The sequence below is a fragment of the Melospiza melodia genome, chromosome 10 (genome assembly GCF_035770615.1).
Source record: "Melospiza melodia melodia isolate bMelMel2 chromosome 10, bMelMel2.pri, whole genome shotgun sequence".
In the NCBI taxonomy this organism is placed as follows: Eukaryota; Metazoa; Chordata; class Aves; order Passeriformes; family Passerellidae; genus Melospiza; species Melospiza melodia.
The window spans coordinates 14883501-14911302 of NC_086203.1; the positions used below are offsets into that span (position 1 = coordinate 14883501).

At 40.5% G+C, this 27802-nt stretch overlaps 1 protein-coding gene across 13 annotated transcripts in view; it reads right to left on the reverse strand.

Moving 5' to 3' along the window:
- Positions 1–27802, reverse strand: part of DOCK3 (dedicator of cytokinesis 3) — a 186717-nt gene that overhangs the window by 19497 nt on the left and 139418 nt on the right. For 10 of the 13 annotated variants that reach the window (XM_063164503.1, XM_063164495.1, XM_063164492.1 and 7 more), the window contains 18 exons: positions 25899–25993; positions 24326–24401; positions 23359–23459; positions 23021–23079; positions 21479–21627; positions 19161–19246; positions 17352–17378; positions 17134–17229; positions 15483–15543; positions 14900–14993; positions 14069–14217; positions 9399–9485; positions 7762–7866; positions 3908–4049; positions 3050–3216; positions 2439–2525; positions 1801–1980; positions 769–852 (listed from right to left, as the gene is read on the reverse strand). In XM_063164503.1, coding sequence (XP_063020573.1) covers positions 769–852; positions 1801–1980; positions 2439–2525; positions 3050–3216; positions 3908–4049; positions 7762–7866; positions 9399–9485; positions 14069–14217; positions 14900–14993; positions 15483–15543; positions 17134–17229; positions 17352–17378; positions 19161–19246; positions 21479–21627; positions 23021–23079; positions 23359–23459; positions 24326–24401; positions 25899–25993 — 1845 coding nt within the window. The remainder of the gene's footprint in view (positions 1–768; positions 853–1800; positions 1981–2438; positions 2526–3049; positions 3217–3907; positions 4050–7761; positions 7867–9398; positions 9486–14068; positions 14218–14899; positions 14994–15482; positions 15544–17133; positions 17230–17351; positions 17379–19160; positions 19247–21478; positions 21628–23020; positions 23080–23358; positions 23460–24325; positions 24402–25898; positions 25994–27802) is intronic. The other 3 variants (XM_063164504.1, XM_063164497.1, XM_063164494.1) reach the window with 1 other exon arrangement.

A 27802-nucleotide genomic window follows, 5' to 3' on the forward strand; every position in this document is an offset into this window, starting at 1 on the left:
AATGAGATTATATAATATCTCAGATGAAAGAAAACAGCAATGATAGGAGGCTTAAGATGTACATAATTCCCTACATGATCCAAAGTCTGTACAAACAATAACTAATTAATCTTCAAACATCTCCTGAGGATTGATGGGAGATAAGCATTATTTTACAGATGGGGAATCTGAAATGCAATTCAGTGATTTGTTGAAGAACAAGCCTAGTAGCTCTATTCAGATTTGGGCACATTGTTTAATTGGGCATATCATTCCAAACTTTCAGTTAAGAGGGAGGTGATTATCTGATTTCATTCCCATCAAAGCATCCTGCAGCTTTATCTACCAAGATGTTTCAAGGAGACACTATGGAAAAATAAAACTGCAGATAATATAAATAGGCATTAAGTTTTCATATGTGACTCTGCCACTTTAATCTCAAGCCTGACCTGTCCTGCCTCTGATTATCTTTGAAATTTGCTAGGAAGACATAGTTCAAAATGCCAAAAATGAATGGCAGGCTTGAAATGCAGCAAGATGTCTGTTGGATAATAAATGTAGCAAACAAAATTAATGTACTTTAAGCTGAGCTTCCTCACATCCCATAATGTGAGTGACTTATCATAATTGCCTTGCCCACTTCCCTCTTGTTTTTTGTTTGAATGTATTTAGATCTCCCGTACCAAAAATCTTTTGCTTCTCAATGAATCAGTTGGATATGACGTTTAGACGGACTGCTGATGAATCCAGACAATGTAACAATGTTCTTCTGCACCTGAAAAATAGTACCTGTTCCTGCATGAGTTCCTTGAGCTGGGTGATCTTCTCTGCGTCTCCGGGGTGCTTTGTGATATAATCCTTATCAAAAAAGGCCTGCAGGAAGAGGAAAAAAAAAGTACCTTTTGCTTATGGGAAGGTGTTTCATCATAACTTGGAGTCAAAGGATGAAAGGAAAAGGTCCAAAAATCTTTGGAAAACAAAAAATATATTAAGGATAACAGCAGAGCTTAATTTTATTGGTTTTTAGTACTCTGGGATGCAGAGGAAATGGGCTTGGCAGCTGAAACGATTCTGTTGAATCATGACTCTGACCAAGTTTCCCCCTGTGACAGTGATGAGCAATACCACTAAGCCTTGTATCTTCCAGTTATTTGAATTTTATAGTTTCCTTGACATAACTGCCTAAAGCTAAAGGAATTTAGTGAGTAAATTGGCGACTAATGTAAAGCCTGAAGAGCCTTCTCTCCATGGCTCCGTTGCGAAACACATCCCAAACCCCTGAACCACTGCTGCAATTTTTCAGTGTTTTACCCTAAACCTACCTTTTGCAATGCTCAGTTTAAGTAACAGCTTGCCAGAGATGATGCTGGATAACATATTGTATTTAACATCATTTTAGTTCTACAGTGAGTCTGAAATTAGCCCATGAATTAGTGGTTTTTCCTGATTCCAGACCTAAAGTTACCACCAGTCCCACAGCCTCTATCGCAAAATGAATTTATAATACAAGCAGTATTAAAAAAGCTGCTTCACTGTTTTACCTGCCAAGTGAGGATTTCCAGATAAGCCAAGTGTCATCTTTGAGAAGCCCTGCTGTTACCTGTACCTATTTCCATGTGAGATCCCAGCTCCATCCCTGGAGCCTCCTTGCATGTGGCTATGCAAGCACCGATGCAGAATAACCAAGTAGGGGGTATAACCTCATCTTTAGATAATGCACATGAGAATTCCTTATCTTATTAAGCCATACTGTAATTGAAACAGAAATGCAAATACAACTGAGGAAGGGTGATGCTCAATGAGAAGCAGAGCCTGGCTCACCTCCTGGTACCGCGCAATTCCCCCGTTAACGGCGGCATCAATCACTCCGTTCAGACACATGCTGAGAAGATTAATGTTGCCATGCATTTGTTTATGCTGGTACTGGCTTATCAGTGTCCTCAGCTCCTGGTTTTTGTTCTCAACCACTTGAATGGCATTTTCCAAAGGACTTACTTCAACCTCAAAGGCAATAAAATATACTTTAATTCTGTGGACACTTCACTGAGATTTATTATCTTCCTTGTAATAAAATGCTACTCCAGGATTGTTCAGTGAGCTCCCTTCGCTTTTACTGCTTTGTAGAAAATTAGCTACGTTAACAAACTCCACTGTTGGCAGTGCTGGATTTCAGGTCACTCAGTAGCAATAATAGATGTCTTTCTATATACTGAAGACATGGCAGTAATGCAATTATTCCATCCTTTTGGCACTGTCTCCATTATATTATTAGTTAATACAATTCCCCTGGTTACATTCAGCCATTATTTAGATGAAGTGGTAGAAAAAGGATGCATTTAACTCTTGGTAAACACCATTTTAAACAGCAAGATTTCAGCCCAACAAGTTTTAAGCTGCCTATGCCACGTCCTCAGTAACTCATCATTTTGACCCTCAATTACAGGAATTATGAATGTTACCAGTTCTCTTCTCTCCACTTCAAACCAGCGAGAGATCCCAGGCAAACTGTGAGTCAGGGTCAGAGTGGTGCGTTCAATCCACAAGCTCTGCAAGGAGTAATTGAGGCTGTGAGGAACAGTGAATCACAACCACATCCTCTGTACTCTTACTACAAGTGCAAAGGGGGCAAGGCTCAGAAAAGAATGCATTAACCTCTCAAGCATTACTTCTGTAGAAAGTCTTCCTGAAAGTCACTTAAACAACAAACCAGGAATTCAGTATGCTTGAAACAACACATTCAGCATTTCTATTAATTTTTAAAACTTGTCCAATCACCAGTTGTGTCATGGGACCCAAAAAGACATTGTAGACCTATGTGTCAATAAGAAAAAAAAATCCAGCCAAAGTGTCTCTGGGCACTAAACTCACCTTTAAACTGGACAATGCTTTAAGCAGGTCAGAACTCAACAATATTCAATCAGACCATGGGCTTTACCTATTATTTGAGTTACTGTAGTATCTTTGGCTATCAAATCAGGATTACCTAAAAGGCTCTATCAGCATAAAATAAGAAGACAGTATTCACCTTGAAGAAATGAACACTTAAGCACAGCTTATTTGCTACTTGTACCTTAAACTCGTTCTCCTTGTCCTTGGGGCCCTTGTGGAAGGGTCTGTCGTAGCGGAACTTGCGGATGTTGTTGACGCGGTAAAAGCTCTTGATGCGATCGGGGACACGGTCCATTTGCAGCACGTCTATATTGTCTGGGATGGGAGTCACTGCATAGATCTGCAAATCTGGAAATTGTGCAGTCAAAGAAAGCTTTATCCATGTGTTAGCAAAGACAAATAGGAAACAGCAACCCACACAGGAGGCTCCATTTGCTGACAGTGACATTACGGTTTAAATCCTGCACAGTATCCATGCTATTCTCTCAGAAGCCAAATAGTGCAGGTTCCGTGACTAAGCTCTCCAAAGTCCCTGCAGTCCCCTTAAATGTGATGTGGTTCAGTCCTTAAATGCACTGAGCATTGTACAGGTGACCAGTGAGAAGAATGAGATTCAAAAGTTTGGGTATAAAAAAGTTCAACAGTTTTAAAGAAAGGGAAATTGCAAAAAAGTAAAATACTGATGTAAGAAAAATAAGCAGAATGGAAAATAGCGCTTTAGAACTAGCATCTGTTCCCAACAAAATATTGGCCCAGAGAAGGTATCAGGAATACTCCTAAGGACACACACTGTGTGTGATGTCAGTGCTGTTGGTAAATCATTGGAACATGGCTATGACCGAGCACAGCCCTTTCCCTTCTACATGGAGCATGACCTGTGCTACTCCCCAAATAAAAATTCACTGCTTTCTCCAACACTACATCCCATAACAAACCAGTTAATGTCTGCTGCAGACAGGGTCTGGTTTTGTCCGTATGCAGCTCTCCCTCTGTGCTGTGCCCCAGCTCAGGGGGAGTTTGCCCTTTCACAGAAGGATACACTGGGCATCACACTGCAATATGGAGTCGTCGGGGTGGTTTGGGTGCTGCATGGCGATGGCCTGGGGGAACTCGCTCAGCATCCTCTGCTGGAAGGCTTCCAGCCTCTCATAGTCGTGGCCCCGACACACGTATTCTTTGTTCTGCAAGAAGGACAAGCATAAATTAGTGTCCTTAGAAGCAAGTTAAATTCTAGTGACTTCTGTCTCACTTTAAATGTTACTTCAAAACCAAAGATAAATGACAGTGGCATTATGCTAATGTAAGAGTAGATGTATTTTATCCCTTCCTTTTTCTTTATAATGTATTTCATGAAGAAGTGATGAATGAGGAGACTATTCCACTGATCTCTGAACAGCACACTGCTTCTGATTCAGCCACACCCAGCATTCAGTCTTGTGGTCCCTTACCTGCTTTTCAGAAAAGGCACTATTTTTAATTGGGCTATATTGAAACGTATCAACTAAAACTTAAGTCACCAGCTTGACTGTTCTGTGCTGGGAAAGCTGCTGTCAAATACTCTTTATACCAGATGGATAAAAGTCCTGAGGTTCTGACAGAACAGAGGCAGATATGTGTTTATCATTTTATCAGTTCTCCTTGGAAAGAAGTTGCAACAAACTATTCCCAAAAATCACTGTTTAATCACTGCTGTATTATCACAGCCATACAACCCAGCCCTGATGGTGATGAACAATACATGCTCAGGAACTCCCCTGTCAATAGTACAGTAATACAGAAAAGCTTTACCAACAATTCTCAAATAGCCACTTAACAAATTCCCCTTCAGCCCTAAAAGCACTTTCCTCTTGATGAACAAAATTTCATTTCTGCTAATAATGGAAAGCTGCATTTAGATGACTCTTGAGGCATTAAACCACTTGTGCAGAGTTCTTGGATGCTTTTTGAGCTATCTCTTAACTCCAAACAGCACAATACAGGATTTCTAAATTCCTCAGTGTCAGGAAGATTGTATTCCAGTGTCTTAACCCTCACAAAACACAATTTTCATCAGTATTAATATCTCCTAGTGCAAGACCAATCAAAGCAGGCAAATTCTCTCATTTTGGTAGTTTAAACTGTCATAAAAACTAGAAGAACAGGGAGGCTTTTCACCTTCATAAAACAATTAAAAATTTAATAAACAAGAACTGCCTTTTATTTCTTGAATTTAGAGGTTGCAGTATATTCAAGAATGTGTTTTTAATTGCTCTGGAAAAAGGATGTGGCCAAGCAGTTCTTGATCTTGGTAGCAAAATCGAAGGGAAAGTAGCAAAACCAGATCATAAAACACAGCCAAGGAGTTCAGTTATCTTTGGCTTTGCATTTCAACTTTGTGGAAAGGATCTCCTGTTCTGGCTGTGACATGTGTCACTTTGTATGCATCAGTCACAGCAACCAATGGACTGGGAGAAGAATCACATGATGAATCTTGACAGTTCAGTCCGTAATGCTCAAACTTTGCAGCTATTATTAAATTTGGAGTGAGCCCATGTTTGAAGGTGAATCTCTTCCTGACACTTATTGCTTCCTCTGTTTTAGCTTTTGATTGCAGCAATCTAGAAAACTGTAAGCCTATAAATAAAGTTATTGTGATTCTAAAAATAATGCCCTGAAAATACCTCAAAGCTAAATTTAATAAGACTTCAGACAGATGCCAGCACAAGGTCTCAAAACATGGCTTGTCAAGCCTTACTTGAACTTCTGGTAGCTATGGACAGTTTTAATTTAAATTTACTTATGTAGAAAAGCTAGAAATAAATGCAGAATTCATAGAAACATGAACAATGACTTTTCCAGACAAAAAAATCAAATATTTTTTGTCAAAAAAAATCAAAATCAATACAGAAAGAAGTGTTTATTTTCTGTCTTAAGCTGTACAGCAATATATACAGAAAAATACATGAGAAAAGGGCTTGAAGTTATTTGATCACTTTAAATCACTCCCATACCCATTTGAAGATTTTAAATCCATGTAAATCTTTTTCTTCTCTAGAATAGCTGCTTCCAATCTCTTTACAGTGTGATCCATGCTGATGTGACTGCTAATGGGCTTAGTCTGTGCTCCACAATGTGTGTGCTGTATGGATCATTAGGGAGAGAAAGGAGGAGGATGACTTTTAATGAGATTGCTACATTAGTAATCTGCTATCAGAAGTACTGCTACCAAATATAATTGCAGAATTAACAAGGATTATAATTATGTACGCTCGTGCTCGCTGGTAATTTCTCCAGCCAAGGATCCACGTTGTTACAGCACTTTGCAAAGAGTCAGGGCTGAGCACAGGGAGCTCAGGCAACACCAAATACCTTGGCCATGCAGGATCCCAGGTAAAAGAGAGGATCCACAAGATCCTTATCTTTTTAGATAAGCTCCAGTCCCTGACAGTACTTCAGGTGTTAGGAATGTTTGTGTGCCAGGATGACTGTGTTGTCACTCGCTCGCTGATATATCTGTTGTTAGATATAAAACCCAGGAATTGTCACTTTTCTCTGGAGATCTTCATGGGGCAGCTCTGGGTTCGCACTGCAGCACCCATCCTTTCTTTGGATTCCTCTGCAGGATCTTCTACACAGGCTGCTGCATTCTAAATTCTGTGAGGAGCAGCTGGGGGAGGAGGGGCTCAGACTGCAGAAAAGGAGGCTCAGGGGGATCCTTCTCACCCTCTACAACTCCCTGACGTAGCCAGGTGGGGATCAGGCTCTGCTCCCAGGGAACAAGGGATAGGAGGAGGAGAAGAAACTGCCCCAAGGTGCATCAGGGGACATTCAGGCTGGACATCGGGAAGAACTTCTTTGTGCAAAGGGTTGTCAGGCGTTGGGAGGGGCTGATGAAGTCACCATCCCTGGAGGTGTTCAAGAAACAACTGGACATAGCACTTGGTGCCATGGTCTGGTTGACAAGGTGGTGATTGGTCAAAGGTTGGATCGATGCTCTCAGAGGTCTTTTCCAACCTAAATGATTCTGTGATTCTCTGATTCTGGCACTGCTCACCTTTAAATAACATGAAACCATCACCCTTTATGCACTGGTATTTCTTCTCCTTGACTAATTTCAACTTGCCTTTATTACCCCTGCCTGTGTTTCTATTGAAAGACTATAATTAAACCCCAGTGTTGAAATCCTTGTTAAAAACAAAAACAAACAACTTCATAATCAGAGGGGAGTATAAGAGCACCTCCAGTCCTTGAAAGCTTCCAGTTACCTTTTCCTGTCACATTCAATGGCATCTGCCATCAATTTGCAGGCAGCTCTTGGAGCACTTGTCAGATTATATTCCTTCCTTGCTCTAAACTAGCAACAAGACATTTTATAAACAAATACTCATTTAAAGTTTGATTCCTCATTAGGAAAAGAAGAAAATTTCACTTTTTAAATGGATTGGTACACCAGCAGACAATGAGCTCCAAGTGAGGACGTGTCCAAAGAAGCTGTTTGGCTTTTGTTGAAGAGGAAATTTTCACTTGTACATAGCATAAGAGTCATCAGGCTGGGATTAGAATTCTGTCAAGTGAGACTTTTTTTAAAGTGTGATAATTTGAGATGATGAAAATTAGTTGTAATGACCCAACATTGCTGCAATACAGCATTTTGCTTAATATAGAGGCAATTGTGCTGCATCTGCAGATCATCAAAAATTCACAGTGGCATGAGTCAAATTTCTGATCTCTGTTCCCAAGAACATTCCCAGTGGACCGTGTCCTTCAGTTCAGCCAGAAAACTGTTTTTATTTGTGCAGGCATAAAAAAAATATGCTGAATAGTAGACATCATATCTCCAAAACAAAAAAACAAACCCTTAACAGCTTCTGTGAGCCTGGTCACTTTGTCACATCACGTATAAGTTTGGCTTACCCGCAGGAAAAATGGGAACTTTCGACCATAAAAACCAACTCTGAAAAACTCCGGTTCTAAGCGCTGCTGTTCCATGATATTATCATAATAGGTAGCTTCCATTTTCTGTGGAGGAAAGAGATAGCTGCTATCAGACCCTTAATGCTGCACTTAAAACATTAACATCTCAACACTCATAAAAATATCACATTACTCTTTTACCCCGTGATTTTTTATGAAAAGACCAAAATTCTCTTAAAGATAAAAATTATTCATTAAAGTGGTCTACATGGTGGAACAGACTAGAATATCACCATACTCATTTTACATTTTGGAAGATGACATATTAATTTTTCCTGGTTTATCTTATTTTAAATTAAACAGGTCTTGCATGTAATTTTCTTTGCATTGCAGAATTAATGGCAAAGCTGAGATTAAGATCCACGTTGCCTGGCTCACAGTGTCCTATTCTCTCCTACAGATCAAAATCCATACCACTGCCTGGAAAATTACATCTAATTGGGTTTGCCTTAATTGAGTTGAGGGGCATGAAAAAGGATAAAACAAAATTAAATCTACAGCTCTGTGCACCAGAAGGTTTAACATGGAAGAAAAAGGTGGTTGCAAAGAGGAAAAGGAGGTTTTTCTAGTTCCAACAAGCAGTTTTGTGGAATTGTGCCAACAAAGACGAAGAGTGGGATTTCCAGACCTTTTGGTAAACTGAACTCAGTTGAAAGGCTCACAGGAATTTCACTGTAGCAAAAGGTGGCTCTTGAAGGAGAAGAGCCAGTTTGACACCATTGCTTCCACTGCAAGGAACCCTAACTTGCAATATTGCATCCTGGTTTGTGGTCATTCCCACAAGCTTTCTAGGAAGGAGAAGGTCCCAAAGTCAGTGCAGGAAGCATCAAGGAATGTGGTGGTGATGTGAATGGCACAGAGAGTGCACAGCCAAGCTGGTCCTGTGCTCTCTTTGGGGCCACTTTGGAGAAAACAGATTCTTCAGAAGTGCAGTTTATCAGACCTTGTTAGACAAGTGTCTTCAGATAAAAATAAACTGGACTTTTTAGAAAGAGAATTTAAACCACTGCGTGTATCCATGCAGCATAAATCTCAAATTTGGATATCTATATGCTACCCCAGGGGACAGGAGGAGATGAACTATTTTCACATTCAGAAAGTTTTTAAATAACAACAGGAACTTCAGCTTTTTCTGATTAAAGCATGATGCTGCAAATGTGTTTGGTTGTACCAGAGGACCAGATCCCTGTAAACTGGTATGAATGCCATAAACATTTCTCTTCTTCATTCTCTCATTCATCTTACCTCACTGAGGCACAAGCTGTCCTTGATTCTTTTAGCATTATAATGAAATATGTATTAAAAAATAGGATATTTTAACAAAAAAATTAGATGTAAATATGCCATTGTAATAGCAAGCCCAGCTCCTCTGTGTGTGTGCTGCCTTCATGTGCTCACAGGATTTTACTGCTACCAGACTCTGGAATTATTTCAGTGCACCTACAAAGTCATCAATTGAATCAACAGGAGTGTCAGTGAATGCACGGAGCTCTATAAGGAATGTGGCCATATTCACATTCAGGATGCTCTGGGTGATGAGGGAGCAGTGTGCAGGGAGGGAAGGTGCTGCCACTCACCCGGATCCAGCTGAGGCTCTGGTAGTCGTAGAGGCTCTCGTACTGGATGGCCAGCTCTCGGCACAGCGGGATGCCGAACTCCCAGCTCTGCGGGGCCAAAGCAAATCACACTCACAGCAAACGCAATGCTGCTGCCAGCTCAGCTGAGAGCAATATGGAAACTCAGCTCTGGGAACTCATTTGGTATGAAATGGCAGAGATTAGATGGGAAAATGCAATGTGGTGAAACCATTTCCATTAAATAGCAGATCAATTCCTTCTAAAAGACGGGAACAGAGGCATATGTTCCGTGGAAATTACACACACATACTGCTTGTTCTGACAGTTCATTTATGAGACTGGGAACTTATCTGGAGAAAGATAATAAAACTAACAATTTTTCTTTGTGCTAGACACCGCTTCAGCCCACCCCCAACAGCTCCTTTGCTTCCTGCACTAGAACTCCCTGGAGTACAGAGTTAAGGCTGGGCTCTCCAGCAAGTGCTCCCCTCCCCAGGCTGCTCCTTCCCACTGAAAGCACAAACTGTCAGGCAGTGGGAACACTCCAATGCACAAAACATCCTCAGAAGTGACCTGCATTACTGCAGTGAATCAATATCCATATTCAGAAAGCCACACTCTTTTCGTCAGCTCCCAGTCCCACACAATGGATTTCTCCTAGCACACCATACTCATCATCCCAGAGGTCAGGAGGGACACAGACCCACTTAGGGCACACCCACACTGAGAGAAGGACTCTCCTGTTACCTCAAGTGGCTTTTTGGAGAGCTCATTTTACACTGAAATCTCCTCTTCCATCACATTTTACCTGCACACACTGGCAGCCTTTTAGGGGAGTGGCTGTTTCTTACCATGCTTATGGTAAAGGATTTAGAGCACCAAGGTCTCAGGTGAACCTTTACTGCATTAAGTTTTATTATGCATTACTGGGCTAATTTGCCAGTTGTTTTACATGGGACCCTGCTGCAGTGGAAACAAAATTGATGTGTGAGTTAGACTATCACCTTAAGTTTTAAGAATATTAATAGCGATATTGTAAATTCTTGGAAACAGTCATTAACAGCAATTATGTAAAATATTAGCACTTTATATGGAAACAGTTTTCCTGGTTACATGTACCTTCACATAAAGTGAATCTCTGCTGTTTCATTTCATTTATTAGGCAGTTGACAGTGTTTCCCTTTAAGCCCACATTGTAGTGTCTTCTCCTTACTACAGCTCTTTAGCTTCATTTAATTACAAAAGCTTCAATAAACACTTGCTAAATAAAACATTGTACCAGAATCAATTTGGATATTCCAATAGTATTTGTAGTTTGGGAGAATGGGAGGCCTGAGATTTATTTAGATCAAAGCAATAGACACAACAGGAAAGGAACTGAAAGATCAGTTTCTTGACTACTCTGAATATTAGTGAGGTATTTGTGATCTCAAATTAACAGGATTTTTGCTGTGAGTTGTCAAAATCCATGACACACAAACTGATCCACTGAACTGAGATCAACCATAGCCAGTTAAGTGTTTGTATTTGCAAACTCAAAGACCACTGCATGTTTATGGTTGTAGCACATTCTTTACAGAGATACATAGATTTTCAATCCTCAGCTGATCTGTGTTCACTTCTAAAGCATCTAGCCAGGAATAAATGGCTTTTTTTCCCACAGAGAGTGTGAGCAGTCTTACTTCCAGATGGGATGCTGTGACTAAAGCCTACCTAACTCTCTAATCTCTCTTTGGACAGAAGCAGAAATCTCACCAGCTGTTTTCCCTCCAGGTGACCTGAGTGATGTAACCTTTTCATGCTCCTTTCCTGATGTCAATTAAATTAACAACATGCAACCAGATCTGATTTCTCTATATACTAACTCTTCTGCATGTACCTTGATACCATTCCTGTCATCCTAACTCAGGCTCTCTCTTTGTTTCAGTTTCCACACCAAGAAATTCAGCTGTGCTACCTGAGTATTCTGCAGATACAAGATGAGATAAAGAAGTGAAGAAAAACAACATACAGGTAACTTCCTAAAGAGAAAATGGTTTGTAGATATTTGAAAGGAAAAGGAATGAATAGATATCCAAGTCACTGGAGCTTCAGTTTTAAAATCTGTGATGCTAACAAGATTCATCTTCACAGTACAGATAATTAATATGTAATTCCATGTGACATCCAAGTGCCACTTCCCTCTTCAAATAACTTCCTGATGTCTCCACTGGTAATTTTCCTCATTAGTGCTTCCTGTTTTGCTGACTGTGATGTGTTTGCATGTTGTGTATTACTTGAAAGCCACATTTACAGGGCACTTATTGCAGCTTTCTCCTATGGCACCAGCAACTCTCAGCTGACTGCACATGAGAGGGCTCAGGTAGAGACAATCATCCCTTCTGAATGCCAGCCTTTATTTACTCACATCCCAGTGTGCAGATTTCTGTTGGAAATGATTCCCATGAGGGCACACAAGAGAAATGATTTCCAGTGTTGTGTATGGAGCACACGATGAAAACCCAAGTGCTTTGGGAACGCTGCTCTGGGTCTCTGTGTGCACTTGGCTGCACTAGGGAGAGCAGACCCTGCAGTGCCATGGTGGGAGCTGCTCAGAATTGGCAGGTAATAAATCCTCAGTGAACTGGACACAAAAGGGCTGAGTAGAATTTGAGTATTGCTGTGCAGAAACATGATCAGTCAGCTTCAAACTGTTCCATTCACAGATGTCTTCAACTAGAGAACTTTTAACAGTCAAAATCGTAACTGAGGGTTAAAAATATCTTCAATTTAAGTTATGTACTTGCACACACTGCCAGCTGAGCCCCAAACCAATTCACAGCATAGCAGAAATCAGCAGGAGGAGGCACATGACCAGTGAAGGCTAAAAGGGCTTTGGAACACCACGTTCCTTCCCAGCACAGGGCTGCTGCTGACGCTGCTGAGGGTGGGAGTCAGTTCTGCACCCACTGCAGCAGCCCAGGCCTGCCACAGGTTGTGCCACTGGCATGTCACAAGACACCCTTGTGGGCAGTTTTCCTCCCATTCCTGTCCTGAGAAAATTCTCCTATAAACAAATGCAGACTTTTTACAGCCTTTACACTGTGCCTTGACACCCTTTACTTGGTGGAAGAGGCCAGGAGCAGCATGAGAAATGAAGGACAATAACAATAAAATCCTGCTCTGTAAAACCTGAGGAGGGACCATCTCAGGATAGTGCAGAAAGAAGCTGTCAGACACAAGTAGAGGGAAGCAGGTTTCTTCCATTCCCTGAGCTGCTCCCTGTCACACAACAGGAGTGCTGAAAAGGAGGCTTTGGCTTCTCAGCATCTTTCAGCTCCATAGTCTGAGTGACATACACACTGCTTAAGTGGATTATTTAATCATTCAGCTACCATTTGTAATAAAGCAGGATTAAAACACAAATCAAGTAACTCCAAAAACATCCAGTGGGGAGAAAATCTCAAGAGGTTAACACTCTATAATCTGTTAGGAGTTTTATAGCCTAATTACATCAGTCAGTTTTTACTCTACTTCACTGTCTATATGGATTCCCTGTTGTTGTCAGAAATAGAAGCTCACTTGCTTTCCATAGTGCCTCTATCATCTTTGTCTAGTCAGACAGGACAGTACTACAATATTTACACAAGCCAGTTATTTATTTTTTAAGTGCAGTCTGAAAATCCCTGAAAATTTCTGAAATGAGAGAACCATATGCAGTGTTATCATAAAACAAAATCTAAATCACTTCCTCATAAATGGGCCATTTCTTCCTTCACATAGGCATCTGACTTCCTTTTGCAGGTTCTTTAGAAAATGTTTCTGCCATATGCAACTCCTGTTACCAGGACTGGGAATGAATTATCTGGAATGGCAGCCCCATAAGAACCAACTCACATTTGTATTTAATGCCACTGTCATTGCCATCATGGGCAAAATCAACCCTGAGGCACACATACAGATGTTATCTCCCAAGAACATAAGCTGTAGGAATTTTCCTAGAGAAGGGAAAAAATGGAAAATATTCCAACAGATGATGTCACTTTTAAGGTTCACCTCTGAAATGTTCCCAAAACACCATGACACAAGGGACTAAAACATCTACTTCTGCAGTAATTGAAAAAAAATATAATTAACTGTAGAAAACTCATACTCAATATATGAAATTGAAATGGATTGATTTTCTTCTTGTGCAGTGGATGGAACTGCACTTTAATTGAAAATCACTTTAAAATAAGTGACACTGAAAGAACTTAAATATTTTTCAATAAAGAGACCCCTATAGCATTTGCCTGCCATTTCCATGTGTAGGTTAAGCAGAAAACAAGTTCTCAAGTGAGTCATAGCACAGCAGTTTGCATGGATAGCTACAAAATGCAATCCCACCCCCAAAAGCTGAGGAACAAGCACTCTGCCACATCAGCTGATCCAAGGCTTGGTTTAAAGGTTTAAAAATGTTTTGGTGTTTGTCCTGTTGGCCTCCCTAACCCATTCTAAATGCCCTACATAATGAAATACCTTTCCTCATATCTTTTTTTTTTTTTTTTGTCCAGAGAGCCAATTTGTCACATTATAAACCCTTTTGATACAAATTTACTTCCAGACTACTGGGCTGAGATGATGGCTTGCAAGCCCTAAGTCAGTCAGGAAAAGGGAAGGAAGCTGCTGGAAGAGAGAAGAAGTTGGCATACCTTCCCTTTGTTGAAGTAATGGATAATCTTACGGCACAGACCTTCCTTACGTTGCCACTCTGACTGAGATGGGTAATGCAGGAACTCTCTCAGAGGTCTGTCCTCCCACTGAAGCAACTCACAGTACAAAAGCAGAGTGAATGCAGCCTCTGGAGGAAAGGCAGTTATGGAACACTGAATCAATGACAGCAGATAGACACAGCCAATATTAAAGGTCACAGACCTGCTTCTGACACAGTCTGTGATTTCTGACTTACAGTTTGTGAAAAAAATCTCAACTCTTAGGGGACCATTAAATTAGTCAAATACTTAAAATAGCAGCACATGATTTTTGGGTACAAATCTGTCAAATTTCTTTTCACCAGCTAGTTGATTTAAATGCACAGCCAGATGTTCAGATCTGTAACTAGATTTGGGGCCTGCAGCTGTAAACAGAGCTTGGACAACACAGCATTAGAGTCCACACACGTTCCAGTGCTCCCTCAGCACTGCAAGGCAAGGAAATATGACAAGTGATAATACAATGGTGCTTTTGCTAATCCTCCTTTAAGTTTCATTCCACTGTTGTGAATTTTTTTTAATCCATCTTCTTCAAAGAACACTTTAATGTAACATTTGAAGTGTAATTCAATATTGATGTGGTTGTGCAGGCATAAACAGACAGTATTTAACTTGAGGAAAGGAGCTGGGCCTCAGCCTCTTGCCTTCCCAAGTGCCATAACTGATTCATGCCAATTCTTTCCAAAAGAATGAGCCAGACATTATATAACATTGGGAAAGTTAAAAATGTCACAAGGAGTTCAAGCAGACTCCGTGGAATGCCCCTCTCACCTGTGTAGTTCTCAGCCTGCAGGTGCATGTCACACAGCTTGTGGATGTAGCGGATGTACATCTCTTCCTTGTTAATTTCAGATTTGTAGAAATTCTGTGAAAGAAAAAACAGACTTGTTACTCTTGAGACTCTCCATTCAAGCACTCAGCACTATCTGTGGATGTGAAAAGTTATTGAAAAGAGAACACATTCTTAGTGGGAAAGAAAAGTATTCATTCTTTTCACACTCACACTGATCTAACCCACTAATTTTATTGTGGCATGATTTTTTTTTCCAAATGAAGGTAGTCAAAAGCTGAAAGAAGAGGTGAGAGAAGTTGTAGAACCTGTGTCACAGGGACACAGAACTCAGCTGGACACAGCCCTGAGGAGCCTGACCTGTCTGGCCCTGCATAAAGCAGCGAGTTGGATCAGAGGCCTCCAGAGGATCCTCACAATCCTCTTCATTTCCTTCTGCCATCCCAGGGTTTGGATTCTGAAGCTACACTTGCCTGACACAGATTCCTGTCCCAGCCTTTCCCATCCCAGTTTCAATTACTGAGATTGCACAGTATCACAAAGAGATGAAGGAAACACTTTTACCATTAGGTTAACAGTGCAGCCAATCTTCTTATTTTCTGTTTCATCTCCTTTCATACAGTCCCTAAGAAAGCAGAGCAGTGTTGAAACAAACATAATCATATACTTAATTTGATAAAGTTCCTCTAAGAAAAATTTCCATATTAGGGCTTAGATGATGTGAGAACTGAGTGTCCCCTTACAACTTTTGCATCTGTGAACGAGTCCCTGAAATGACTGTTCCTTCCTTTCTCTCATGAATCTGCACAAAAATCAGGTACAGTGTCAAAAATAATCCAAATGCAAGACCTATTATGAAAGTATAAACTCTTATTTATCCAGATGTAAACATTTAGTCCTAGTCAATGGGTTCACTTCCATAAATGCAGCTCTGCAGCGTGGTGTGGCACACAAGGATACAAGCTGAGGGATTTAGACTAGAACTTCTGCATAGGTAAGTTAAATCACAAAATTTATCTTTGGTTTCTGGAATATTTTAGAAATTATTTCAATTCCAATGATACAAGAGACTAAATGTTTAAAGCAGTGACACAGTAAATCATCTTGAGAACCACTACAGCTACTGACTGGCAGCTGGACTCTAAGAAATGTCTGTGTATTTCTAAATTCCAATGCCACATTCCAGTTCCCCGTTCTGGGAATGACAAATCAGCTGCAGACTGAAAATCAATTAAAAACTTGAATGTGCTTCTCAATTAAGCATGGAAATGTGTACCTGTGTTAAAGCTGCCTTCTGGCAGCTGTTTATCATTAAAAAACAAAAAACAGAAACCAAAAACACACAACAACCCCCACCTTGCCCCCCAAAAAACCCCAAGCAGCTTCCCTAGACTCCCTTTAAATGTGTCTCCAGTACCTGGTTATGCACAGTTGTTGTAGAGCAGTTGTTGCCAGAAAAAAACCAGGAGATTGGATCAAGGTGGTAGGGATAACAAAAAGAGCAAACTAAAAAGCACAGAAAAGGATTTGGGACTGCAGAACACCCAGCCTAGTCAGAGGGTTTCACCTCTAATGAGCAGCAGCAGAAGAAAAAACTATTTGAACTCCTGTCAGTAGGCTAAAGATAGAAATATCTGGGGCAGTTCTATATAGGTTCAAATTGTCTATTATTAAAAAAAAAAAAACCCTCTGAGTGTGTGTGTATATATAAATCTCAAGTTAAAATATTTCCTTCTAACTAAGTCAAAGCTCAGCTGCATTGACACACCAGTCCTGCAAACTTCAGTTTAAAACTAAAGGAAGGCTGCCTAATTTAAATGGTGAAATCTTGCTCATGAGCCACCAGCTGATGTGTCAGAGTTCCCAGATGGAAGGTCTCCAGCCCTGCAGGCCTGGATGAGGCATTCAGCACATCTTGAGGCTTTGGGGATCACTCTTGCATTTAAAATCTATTTGGCTGAATTAGGTGAGATCATTTCAGTGATAGAAGGAATTAATGTTTTAGCAACCTGAATAAACCTCAGTGCAAAATTATCAGGAACAAGCATGCAAGAATGAGACGAGGATCTGGAATGGTTGCTCAGGACCCAGCAGTGATGGGTTGGCTTGCATGTATGCAGCTTGACAGTCAATAAAAACCTTCCCTGTAGGAATTTGGTAGCATGTCTTGACAAACTTCCCACACTTAGAGCAAGTCCTTGCTGGTGCCAGGTACCTGTAGTCGAGCAGACGCTCCATGAGCCGAGTGACAGATGTGACAAAGGAGATCCCAGTCTCCCGCCAAGTCTCCTGCTCAATCTTCTCCAGCAAACTGTTTGGAGATGGAAAGACAGCAGCTGAGCCTTCCAGGGAAATGGTACAGGGCATGCAGACTGATGCAGACAACTTGGTTTCTCCCTCATACAACAAATTCCAGAAGAGTTAGCATCTTACCTGGGATAAGGCCCAAAGAGTTGGGTTCTACTCCAGGCAGCATGAAGTAAAGACAAGGAAATTACAGAACTGACAGGAGAAGGGAAAATATCCTCACACTGCCATTTAACAGATATGAAAAAGAACAACACTCATGGCAATACTTGATTCCCACATTATTACCTGCAGCTTAAATACCACTACCAGCAGTTGGAAACTGAAAAGGAGTCCAAACCTACTGGAAATATTTCTTCTTTGCTCATCCCTCCATAAATTTTCATCTCTAATCACAACCAACCAACCCTGATTCACATTGTATTTAAACTGGAAATAACAGCAATCTGCTCCTGCCTAGCACAGACAGTACAGTGAGCACCCATCTCACACAGGTGTGAAGGGAGAAGGCTGGAATAAGAACAATGAACATTGTGTTTATAAAGTGAAGAAAGAAAGCAAATTTACATGCCACTTTCCCTGAAACTGGATTTCCAGTCAAAGAATCTGCCACTTCTAGGAAAGAAATTCTGTTGGGTATCACATCCTCCAAAGAGGCAAACTCTTCAGTATGGGATGATTTGCAGCTGAGGGAGCCAATTCCCTTTACAGCAGTGTAACTGAGACAGTAAAATTCAGGGCCAACTGTTTTTTCACACAGCATTTACTAATTTGTGGAATTTTTTCCACAAATTTTATGTTTCCTCATATTGTTCTCAGACAACTTGGTGGGAGATATAAACTAACTGGTTGCTGGAATTCCTGTGTTTCTTGGTAATGCATCCAATCACTACCACCTAAAAATGAGTAAAAAGCTACAGCCCTTGAATTTTTAACATTTCAGGTAATGAATGTCTTCAGGTGGAGCAAAGGCACACTATTCCTCTTGCCATGTGAATAAAAAAAAGAATAGATATTTCCTTTCCTTTATCCCTGAAATAGACTTACTTTATCTGTACACATAAGATCCAACACTTCCCAAGACTGAATATACACAAATCCAAACTGAATACATTTCCATACTTCCTGAGGATAAGCACATGGAATGGGTAGGCTTATCTAGCTTGAAATGAATGAGTTTACAATTGCAAATTCAGAAACAGAATTATTGATTCCAGCAAAACAAAGGTTTATGCCTCAGACAGCCAGTGTGTTATTGGGGGCCACGTAAAATTGGAATATATGGCTAAAATTCTGCTAATGATCTCTCTGGCTCACTAGAGTACTAAAAAACTTGGGTTAACTGCTCTGGACTGTCAAGAGTTTGAAATAATTCCTTCTGAAATAAAATAGGAACACTCAAAATTAAATTTGGAGACAGATCAGTAATCAAAGGTAAAGTGTGAAGTCAGACATGAAATCTTCAACTTTATCCTTCTGAGTGTGAATTGTTGATGTCAAAGGAAGTGTCACAATGGACTCTGGAGGAAGCAACTGGCAACAGTTGAACCAACCATAACATGGCCTTCAAAAATAGGAGGAAAGAAAGGAAAATGCTGAGGAAAATCTCCTTTGTAGATAGTACAGTGTCTCTCTAAACACTCCTGAGCCCAGGATCTCACTCACTGCTATGGAAAGAGAAGGGCCCTGGCTCCTCCAGCAAATGAATTTTTGATAGGGGGATGATAACCTGTGCAGCCTTTTATTAGCTGTCACAGGGAGAAGACAAAGAAGAATTTAGGTGTCTGTATTACTGCAGCACTACCTCACTGAGCCATTCCATGGCAGCCAGGCAGCCCCTGCCTGCCCTCCCCAAAGATCTGTGCCTGCCCAGGCCAGTGCCTGCCTCTTGCAGGGGCCCTGCACAACACGAGAGCATGAACTGGCAGAGCTTACAGCAGGCTGAAGAGTTCCCTGTAGTTCTCATCACCTTTTCCTTCAGACACCAGGCTGTCCAGCTTATCGATCAGCTCGGCCTCCACCTGCAGGGAGACACCAAATCCATCACTCAGACACTTCAGTGACCCAGCACATCAGCTAAACTGGATCCTGAGCTACAGCAGGATATCCAGCACCACTGCTCTGCTCTGCTGGTGGAATTGATGTGATATCTCCCAGGCATCATTGTATTAGAAGATTATTTGGTTCATTAAACCTCACTTTTTAAGCCTCTCTATGATTATGTGACACTTTTGCTTCTTCTTTCACTTATATGAAGGGCCACACCAGCATCATTGTTTCTTATAGAAAGATTTTGAATACATATTAATTCCCACCCTAAATATCAAGTGTGATATCAGATATTCTCATAAAATTGATTCAAGTGCAGAAATTGATGTATGCAACAAAAACAACTTCATGAAGTCAGAAATCTTGCAGAAGACAGCTTCACTACTAGTGAACACAGAGGCTCCTAAAGGCTGAAACTATTTGCAGAAATATGGCTTACTTTTATTTAAAGACAAGCATAGTTTGAGCTTCTCTACATTTTTCAGCTGCCAAATTGCAAAGGAAGATGGGAAAGAAAACCAAATCAGCCAGTGGCACACAAATGGACTTGGTGCTCTTGCTGCTGAAATCATTAAAGGGAGACCTGATTTCATCCCTGAATCAGACTGTGTTGTTATCCAGCCTTGGTGAAAAAATAACCTTGTAAAAACATGAACTACTGAAGAAAATTAAAAAAGAGCTTGAAAATGAATTTTCAAGGTTTTAATATTTTCTGACAAACAACTGAATATTCAAAAGGCAAAGAGAAGCTCAGAATTAAAAAAAAAAAACCTCTCCCTTTGTTTGTGATCTGCAGTGATTACAGAAAGCAGTAATGCTGTGTCCAGCTATCCAGCATTATACTGGAAAGCAAATAACTGCCTGGCTCCAGCAGATAATGTTAATGAGGTTTATTACCTCTTGGGGTATTTAACTCTTTATCTAATCACTAATACAGATGATTATTTCAGCTTTAACCTTAGAAGGTTACAATATATGCTTCATAAAGCAGTGTGAAAATTTGCTCCACAGGTAATTTAAGAAATATTATTGGAGCTGTAGTTTAAAATACATTAGTGAGTATAAAAATTAAATGAAGATTACAAAGAGTTCATCTTGATACAGAAAATATAAATCGGCCCAGAAACTCAAAGGTGACTGTAGATGCTTCATACTGTAAATTCCAGAGAAACACTGTTCTATTGTTGTCCTAAAACATGTGGAAAGAGGACTATGATAAAAATGCTATTGCAATAATAAAAATAGTAAATAATAACAATTATAGCAATCATGGGAGCTGCAGAGGAAGAAAAACAAGCTCCTGAAAATACTTTTCCACACAGCCTTTAATAGATCAGGTTATGGGAAAGGTCTGCTGTTCTCCTGGAATGATAGATTAGATCTGGCATTTTAATGACTGTGCAAATAACTAATCACATGAATTATGATAATTTAATGGTGATTTCCTCCTTCAGAGCACTTCTCTGCAGATACTGGCCCCCAGTATTGCCCCAGCACAATGACAATGAAACACTGTCATCCAAGGATCCAGACCAAGCCCATCCTTCATTAGCAATGCTCTGCACTACAGGGATCTGGTTTGCAGTGGAAAATCTAAGCAATTCTCTGACCATGACTGGGAAACAATGATGAAGATTTCTCTCCCTGATTTGCAATCAGAGCTCACAGCAGGTAGAAACTGCAGAGCTCTTGTTGGACTTAACCCTTCCCAGAGAGCTGCTGCAATTTCTGAAAATAAAAACAGCTACAAAGTCTGTTTCAAGGCACGGTATAATGATTTAATTATACCATACCACTTCCTAGCTGCAAACTGAAGACAGAGAAGCAGAGAGCACTGTTTTCACAAAGACTGGCTAAATCTTTACATCCCCATTTTTGGTTCTCAGTCTGACCCATTTAATGGCTGACTGATAATCTAAGTGAAACCACTGGGAGCAGTGATAACCCAGCACTTACAAAATTGCTTTCCTCATCTGTGATGTCCTGAACACATCCCTCCTCTTCCCCATGTTCATGGGAAATGCAGTTTGCACTGGTTAAACAATCCTGGGGGCCTTGTGAGTTAGGTTTTGAATTTTCTATTTTATATAGATTTACATGACATATTCACAGTCAGAAACAGATAAAAAAGTACAAACTCCTTGCTTCCAGCTGGACACTGCACACAGAGAGCAAGGAAAGCAAAGCTTGGGCAGTGCCCTCACCTGTTTGAAGTTGCCATTTTTCCTCTGCTCCCAGTCCATCATGTCATGGAAGATGGGGATCATGATATTCCGGACTTCTGGTTGTGGAACGAGGGTAACACCCAGAAAGGGGCCAATCATTCCCGGAATAAAGTGAATCTTGTGCTCACCTGTACAACACAAAGCAATAGTAATTAAATAAAGGCCTTTGCTATCTGTCACTGAGTAAATAGGGAATCCTTGCAATAATGACATTTGCACAGTAGTAAGCATGAGCATTACAAAAGCAAATATTCTTTTCCTGAAAAGGAATGAAAAATCAGTATTTGCTTTACACCATTTCTCGCAAAGTCTCCAAGAGCATTTTTAATTTCACTGTGAAAGCCTTCAGCAAAAAATGTCAGTGCATTTTACTTTGCCAAGTAATTCAAACTGTCAAAAGTAACCCAACTAAAACATACTAACTGGGGGAAAAGAGGCCAGGGTACTTCCAGTTCATGAAGATTTTGAAAGGGCTGATGAGAATAGTGGTACTTAATAGAGCATTTTTAGATTTCGAAGAACTACAGAGCTCTTGGTCCCCACTGCTGTCTGGATTTCCCAACTGCCCTAGGCTGGGACCAGTGGATCTCCTCCAGGAGAGACCTGAGGCACTTTGCTGACAGCCTTTCCTGAGCCATGCACTGTGCAGAGAGAAACTCAACAAAGCCTGATCTGGAACAGCATCCAGTGATAAATGTCTGCATCTACACATCCAAAACTGGCTTCTCTCTTCTCAGCTGAGTTTGTCCAGTTTGTTTTTCTGGGTATTGGATCTCTGCTACCTTGGAGGACCTTCTATTTTCCACACAGATCCTTTGAACTATAACCAGTTCTGGCTGTATCATTTTAGGTGTACAAGACAAATCAGGTTTATAAAGTTTTCTTGCTTCCATAGCCTTCCTGACTGCTGTCTGAACCTTGTCCAGCTTGCCTTGGGTTTATATTTTTTTGTGTTTTGTTGTTTCTTTTAGCTGTAGAAAGCAGTACTGGGCAAACGAATCTAGAATCAAGTGCACTGAGGGAAAGCACAGTGACAGTAATATGGTCCCTCTTCTCTTACTCCAGATTCTTGTATATTTTCTCAAAGATTACAAAATCTCCTTTACTCATAGTATCTTACAGGTAGCTCCTCATCAGCTGATTATCACCATGGTACATTTGTTGTCTTTGATTTTCTGAATAGCAACTCCTACCTACACTCCTACACATAAAATGTTTGTGTTTGGCAAGGTGAATATTTTGCAGCCACATTATTAAGTTATCCAGTCTGACTTGTGTCACTCTCTTGCTCTCTTAGTGATTCACCCCTTTCATATCCTTGTATTTGTGATCTCTATTAGCAAGCATTTTGTTATTTTCCTCTAGAATACAGTGCAGAGAGAGTTTTGGTGGGAGAAGTGCTTCTCTTCAGAGAAACAAAGGATTCTGTGATGCCACAAAAGATTAAAAAAAATTAAAAATCTGAAAGAAAAGGGATTTTCCTTTGGCTTTGGTTGTCAGGTAAGAGAGGGAGAGGCTTACCCAGGTTCTGCCACATGCTGAAGAGCTCATAGGCCATCATCACTCTCATATCGCCATACCTGAGAGAGAACAGAGACACAGCTGCCCAGGGAACCAAAACTTGCAAGGGAATGATGTGAAAAAACAACCAAATGGTTAAAATAATTCAATTCACATTTATGTCAAAGTAAGAATATCAAACAACTTGACTGATTGATCATTGATTGCTGTATTGGGAGATCTGGTTATTCATTTCCCAGGCATTTCCACATCCCAGGTTTCATAATAAATCACAGAGACTTATGGTAGGAAAAGAAGGCTGGTTTTTGAGCTGGGAACCCAACAAAACAGATTCTTACTTATCCAGAATCTTCTTCCTCTTAGGTGGTGTGGCATTTTCTAGTTGGAGACTTGGCTGGTTTATAAACAAAACTGCCAGGCTGAAATAAGAGTTCCACACCTGTGACAAGCAAAGGAATTTTATAACATTACACTCCAAGAGTAAATTTTAAAGAAGTAGAGAAAGACAGACTCCTTTTCCTAATCAAGGGGTAACTTCATCAATATGTCTCTTACTATGGAGATACAAATTAACTCTTAAAGGCACAAATGGATTATTTAAACCTTGGTAGGAACTGACATTAAAACCCCCACAAAAGCAATGCCACTGGGTTTTCCTCTTTGCACCAAACCTCCAGAATTAATAAATTTGGTGACGTAGCAAACTTTTAAATTGTTCTTCTGTACGTTGAACAGATTTTATCTGTCAAGAATCCCCAAGAATCATGAACAGGACCCCAATAATTTGGCTAGTTTTCTCAAAGAGCTGAGGTTTTTGCCAGCTTGGTGTGTGCACTTGTGCCCAGGTGCATGTGTGGCAGCTCTTCCTTACTAACTCTGAACTTGCTGCCCATCTCCAACTACATCAGACACAGGGACAACACTCCCTAGGACTGTGTTCCTCCAGGTTTTGTGCCATCAGCCAGAGAGACCTCTGGGGGAATGCCCCAGCTTCAGGAAAAGCATTGCCTGAGTTTACATTGCATTATCCATCAGACAGATGCTCCACTGGCCCCATGCTTATGGAATTACTAGTTTCCTTTATGAGGGAGTCAATTTTCCTGATTTGATCTCATACTGTATCTGTTCTATTTCCATCAATTCCGCAGCAGATTCCATTCCTGTCCTTTATCAGTTAGGTCATCTTCCTGACAGACACTCTAATAAATGCTGCAAATATCATCAGCTATTCCAGAGGGCAGCTCCTGTTCCTTTGTTACTGCTGGTTTGAAAAGATGTCAGAACATTTTCTGAATCAATTCTTACTTTAAAATCGAAGTCCGTTTCTGTGAAATTCTTATGCAGGGCAGAAGACAAGTATTGAACTGTTGTAACTATGATACTGCAGCCAAAAACAAAGAAAAGAAAACAAAAGAGAACATTTGAATCTGGAATACAGCATATTACAGTGGTTAGTGGTGCTGGTTTTACTACAGGTACAGAGAAGTGCATTATTTGTGGAATCTCTGTGATATTTTCACACAAGTAACTGTTCTTTGCTTTAATGAATTTGTGCTACTTAATACAAGATTATGAACTTTTACTACTATTTTAACTTTTAGAATTTACACATGAACATTTAAAATCCTGTCTATTTTGCATGCCTGGGCCATATGACCACCAGGGAAATGGAATAATACCCTCCTTTTCCTCCTGTTGTAAGCAGAAAGGTTTTTTCCCCAGAGGAGAGTAACTCAAAAAGTTTGAGCTGTTCTTGTCTATGCAACAGTCCCTTTATCTCACTCAACTCAAGATACTTGTGAGTATTTTGCTAAGTTTTGATTCTGTGTTATTTTCTGTTGGTGGCTACGTACACCTTAGTGAAAGGCAATGAAGGCACATGATAGATTCAGGAATTAATAAATGGCATGTAGACAGGGCAACAGTAGTATCAAAAGAAGAGTACATCTCTGATTCACATGCAAGCAATACTCCAGCAGCACTGCTGAATGGAACTGTCAGTCTAAAGCTTTGTGGCAAAATGATGCCCAAGGGAACAGGAAACCTGCAGTATCTGAGGGAGCCACTGTTTCAGGAGGATTTCTTTTTTCTTACAGAACTTCATTGAATCTTTACGCTTGAATTCCTGAAATCCACTTCTTTCACTTCTCATTAGCAGGGTGGAATTGCAGAGCATTCAGCTCAGCTGAGCAGGCAGCCTTTAGGAGCATTTCCATGGTGTTTCCTCAGAGTGGGAATGCTCCAGCTGTCCTTCAGTCAGTGGGAACTCCCACAGCTAGGTTAGCAAAGGGAACTAGCAGATCATTCCAGCCACCCTGTGTTCAACACTGCTGCTGATCCAAAGGGAACAGTACTTCACCCAGCAGAAGCAAGAAACTGAGATAAAATGGAGCATTAAATGGCAGATGACAACTGAATTGAGCAGGAACTCTGTGTAATGCTTTGGTGTCATGGCTGGGGTTTGCTCCCCCTTCCCAAAATACCCGAGAGCCTGCTCAGCTACAGACGGATGTTCATGGGAAAAAACAGAAGTTCAAGGCAGGGATTCCCTGACAAGGGAGGGAGAGGCTCATAAACAGCCCTTGCTGTGGGGAGCTGGGCTCACCCTGTGTGCTGGAGCTGCTGGGTCACTCAGCCCCTCACCCTCAGGGCAGCTCCTTCAGCTCTGCTTTTAACTCTGGGCTCTGAGAATGCTGCTGCAGTTTAACAAACCCACGAGCACACAGGTTTGGTCCAGATTGTTACAACAACAGCAGAATGAGCACGAGCACTCCAGAATTCCTGTCCTGATCCTCACATCTCAGTCTGAGGAAAAACACTGCCCCCAGGCTTCAACTGCCACAGAATGGCAACATTTTATTCCTGCTCCTCTACTTACTTGCTGGTGAGCAACCTCATGACCATCCAGTCTCGAGGAAAGACACTCATCTTCATCAGGTTCCGAAACACACAGAAAATCTTCAGGAGGAACTCCTGTCACACGGGGAAAATATGTAACAATCAGCAGCAGTTGCAGGTGAATCTATTTCCTTGATTGTAAGAAAGACAAGCTAAGTGTGCTCTACTTGAGCTTTGTGTTGCAAGGCCATTCACCTGGAAACATGAAAGCAACATACCTTGGAATATGGCTCTATTCCTTTTGTTTGAGTCTAATATACAACTTCCAGCTTCTTTAAAATCTTCACTTCTACAGGGAGATGAAAATCTTCCCAATGTGCATAATTGTATCTGACTTACATTATCACCCAGAGTTCCAGTGTCAATTTGCAGCTATTTTCAAATATACTGGACTCATAATCCCTTTTTAATGCATTCATTTAATTAATTTATCTGTCCAAATTTCTTTGGACTTGCGTCACAATATGACAACTAACCACACCCCCAAGCCCAATAAAACTCCTACACAGGCTTTCTAAAATAGTAACAGAAAACCCCATTTCTGGCAACACTCAGCAGCAAAGTGCTCTTAGACACATTCAGCTGGATGTTTGCTTTAAAAAAAAAAATCCCCAACCCTGAATACATTTCTGGTTTTTGACTACCTGCACCTCCATGTCTGTACAGAACAACAGGGGAGATCAAATGTGACTATTTGTTGGCCTTGCAACCTATGATTTTGTTGTTTTGTTTTCCTTCCAGACCAAATCAAAATAGTAGAGGAATTGGCAGAGCAGGGATTCTTCAAAACCATGGTACCATTATGCCTTAATGGAGGGTGTCTGAATAATATCTTGGTGTAACTGAGCTCAGAGTAAAGCATTAGAAGCTCCTTGACTTTTGGCCTCATTTTGCCTGAAGTGTAACAGTGGTAAGTGAATAAAATGCCTTTCCATGTCAGAACAAGTATTGAAAATATTACAACAGCCATATTTGATGGGAAAGTAGAGTAATATATAAAATCTTCAGCCTTTGTGGTACTCTTGGAACATACACTCAGATTATCAGAGATACAACAGTTCTTTTGGGCATAACAATAAATTTTAGTTCAATGACCTTCCACAAGTCTGACATAAGAACTATAGATGGCTTTTAAAATACCTATTAAAATTTATTATGAATTAATTTACCAAATCACTTTCCTGTGAGCAATTTCAAAGTTATCAGAAAGGCAGCAATCTTACATAACTATCAACCTGAGATACACTGAACCCTGCAACCTAAAGATAAGAATTTTATCATTCCAAATTCATCTCCCTAATTTATTCAGCTTCTCTATACGCACACAAAATATTTAAAAGCTGAAAGTCTATCCAGAAAGGACTTCTCACTGCTTCTCCATTTCATTTGTTAAGGTAACAGAACATTGTTCTTATTGTGCATATTTGAGTGCCATGCTAAACAAAAGAATTTCATATAAAAGCTTGTCCTTATTTATAGGATTAGTCTGCCTTTTAAACAGGCTGTTGCTGGAGATACTCCTCTTCCCCACAGAAGCTGAGTTAAGAAGTTCTGCTGGTATGAGATGAGAGATGTGTCACTTCAAAATGTCAGAGGTCTGTGGCCCTCACCCACCCCTGTTGTTCATGGAGAGCCATAATTTAAGCTGTGCTCTCAAAGAAGCATGCAGCAAGTGGAGTGGTAAGGTTACAGCTTTCCCCAAAAATATTTCATCTGCTGGAGACATTTGTAACCCCCAAAAGGCTTGAAATTCTCTTCTGGCATAAAATCAATACCCTTTGTAAGAAAGCTCCAGTGCATACTGAACATGTAGCAAAACGCCATACAACAACTGACTTGACATTCACAGGATTAAAAAGCCCTGTTCCTCTGCCTGTGTTTTAT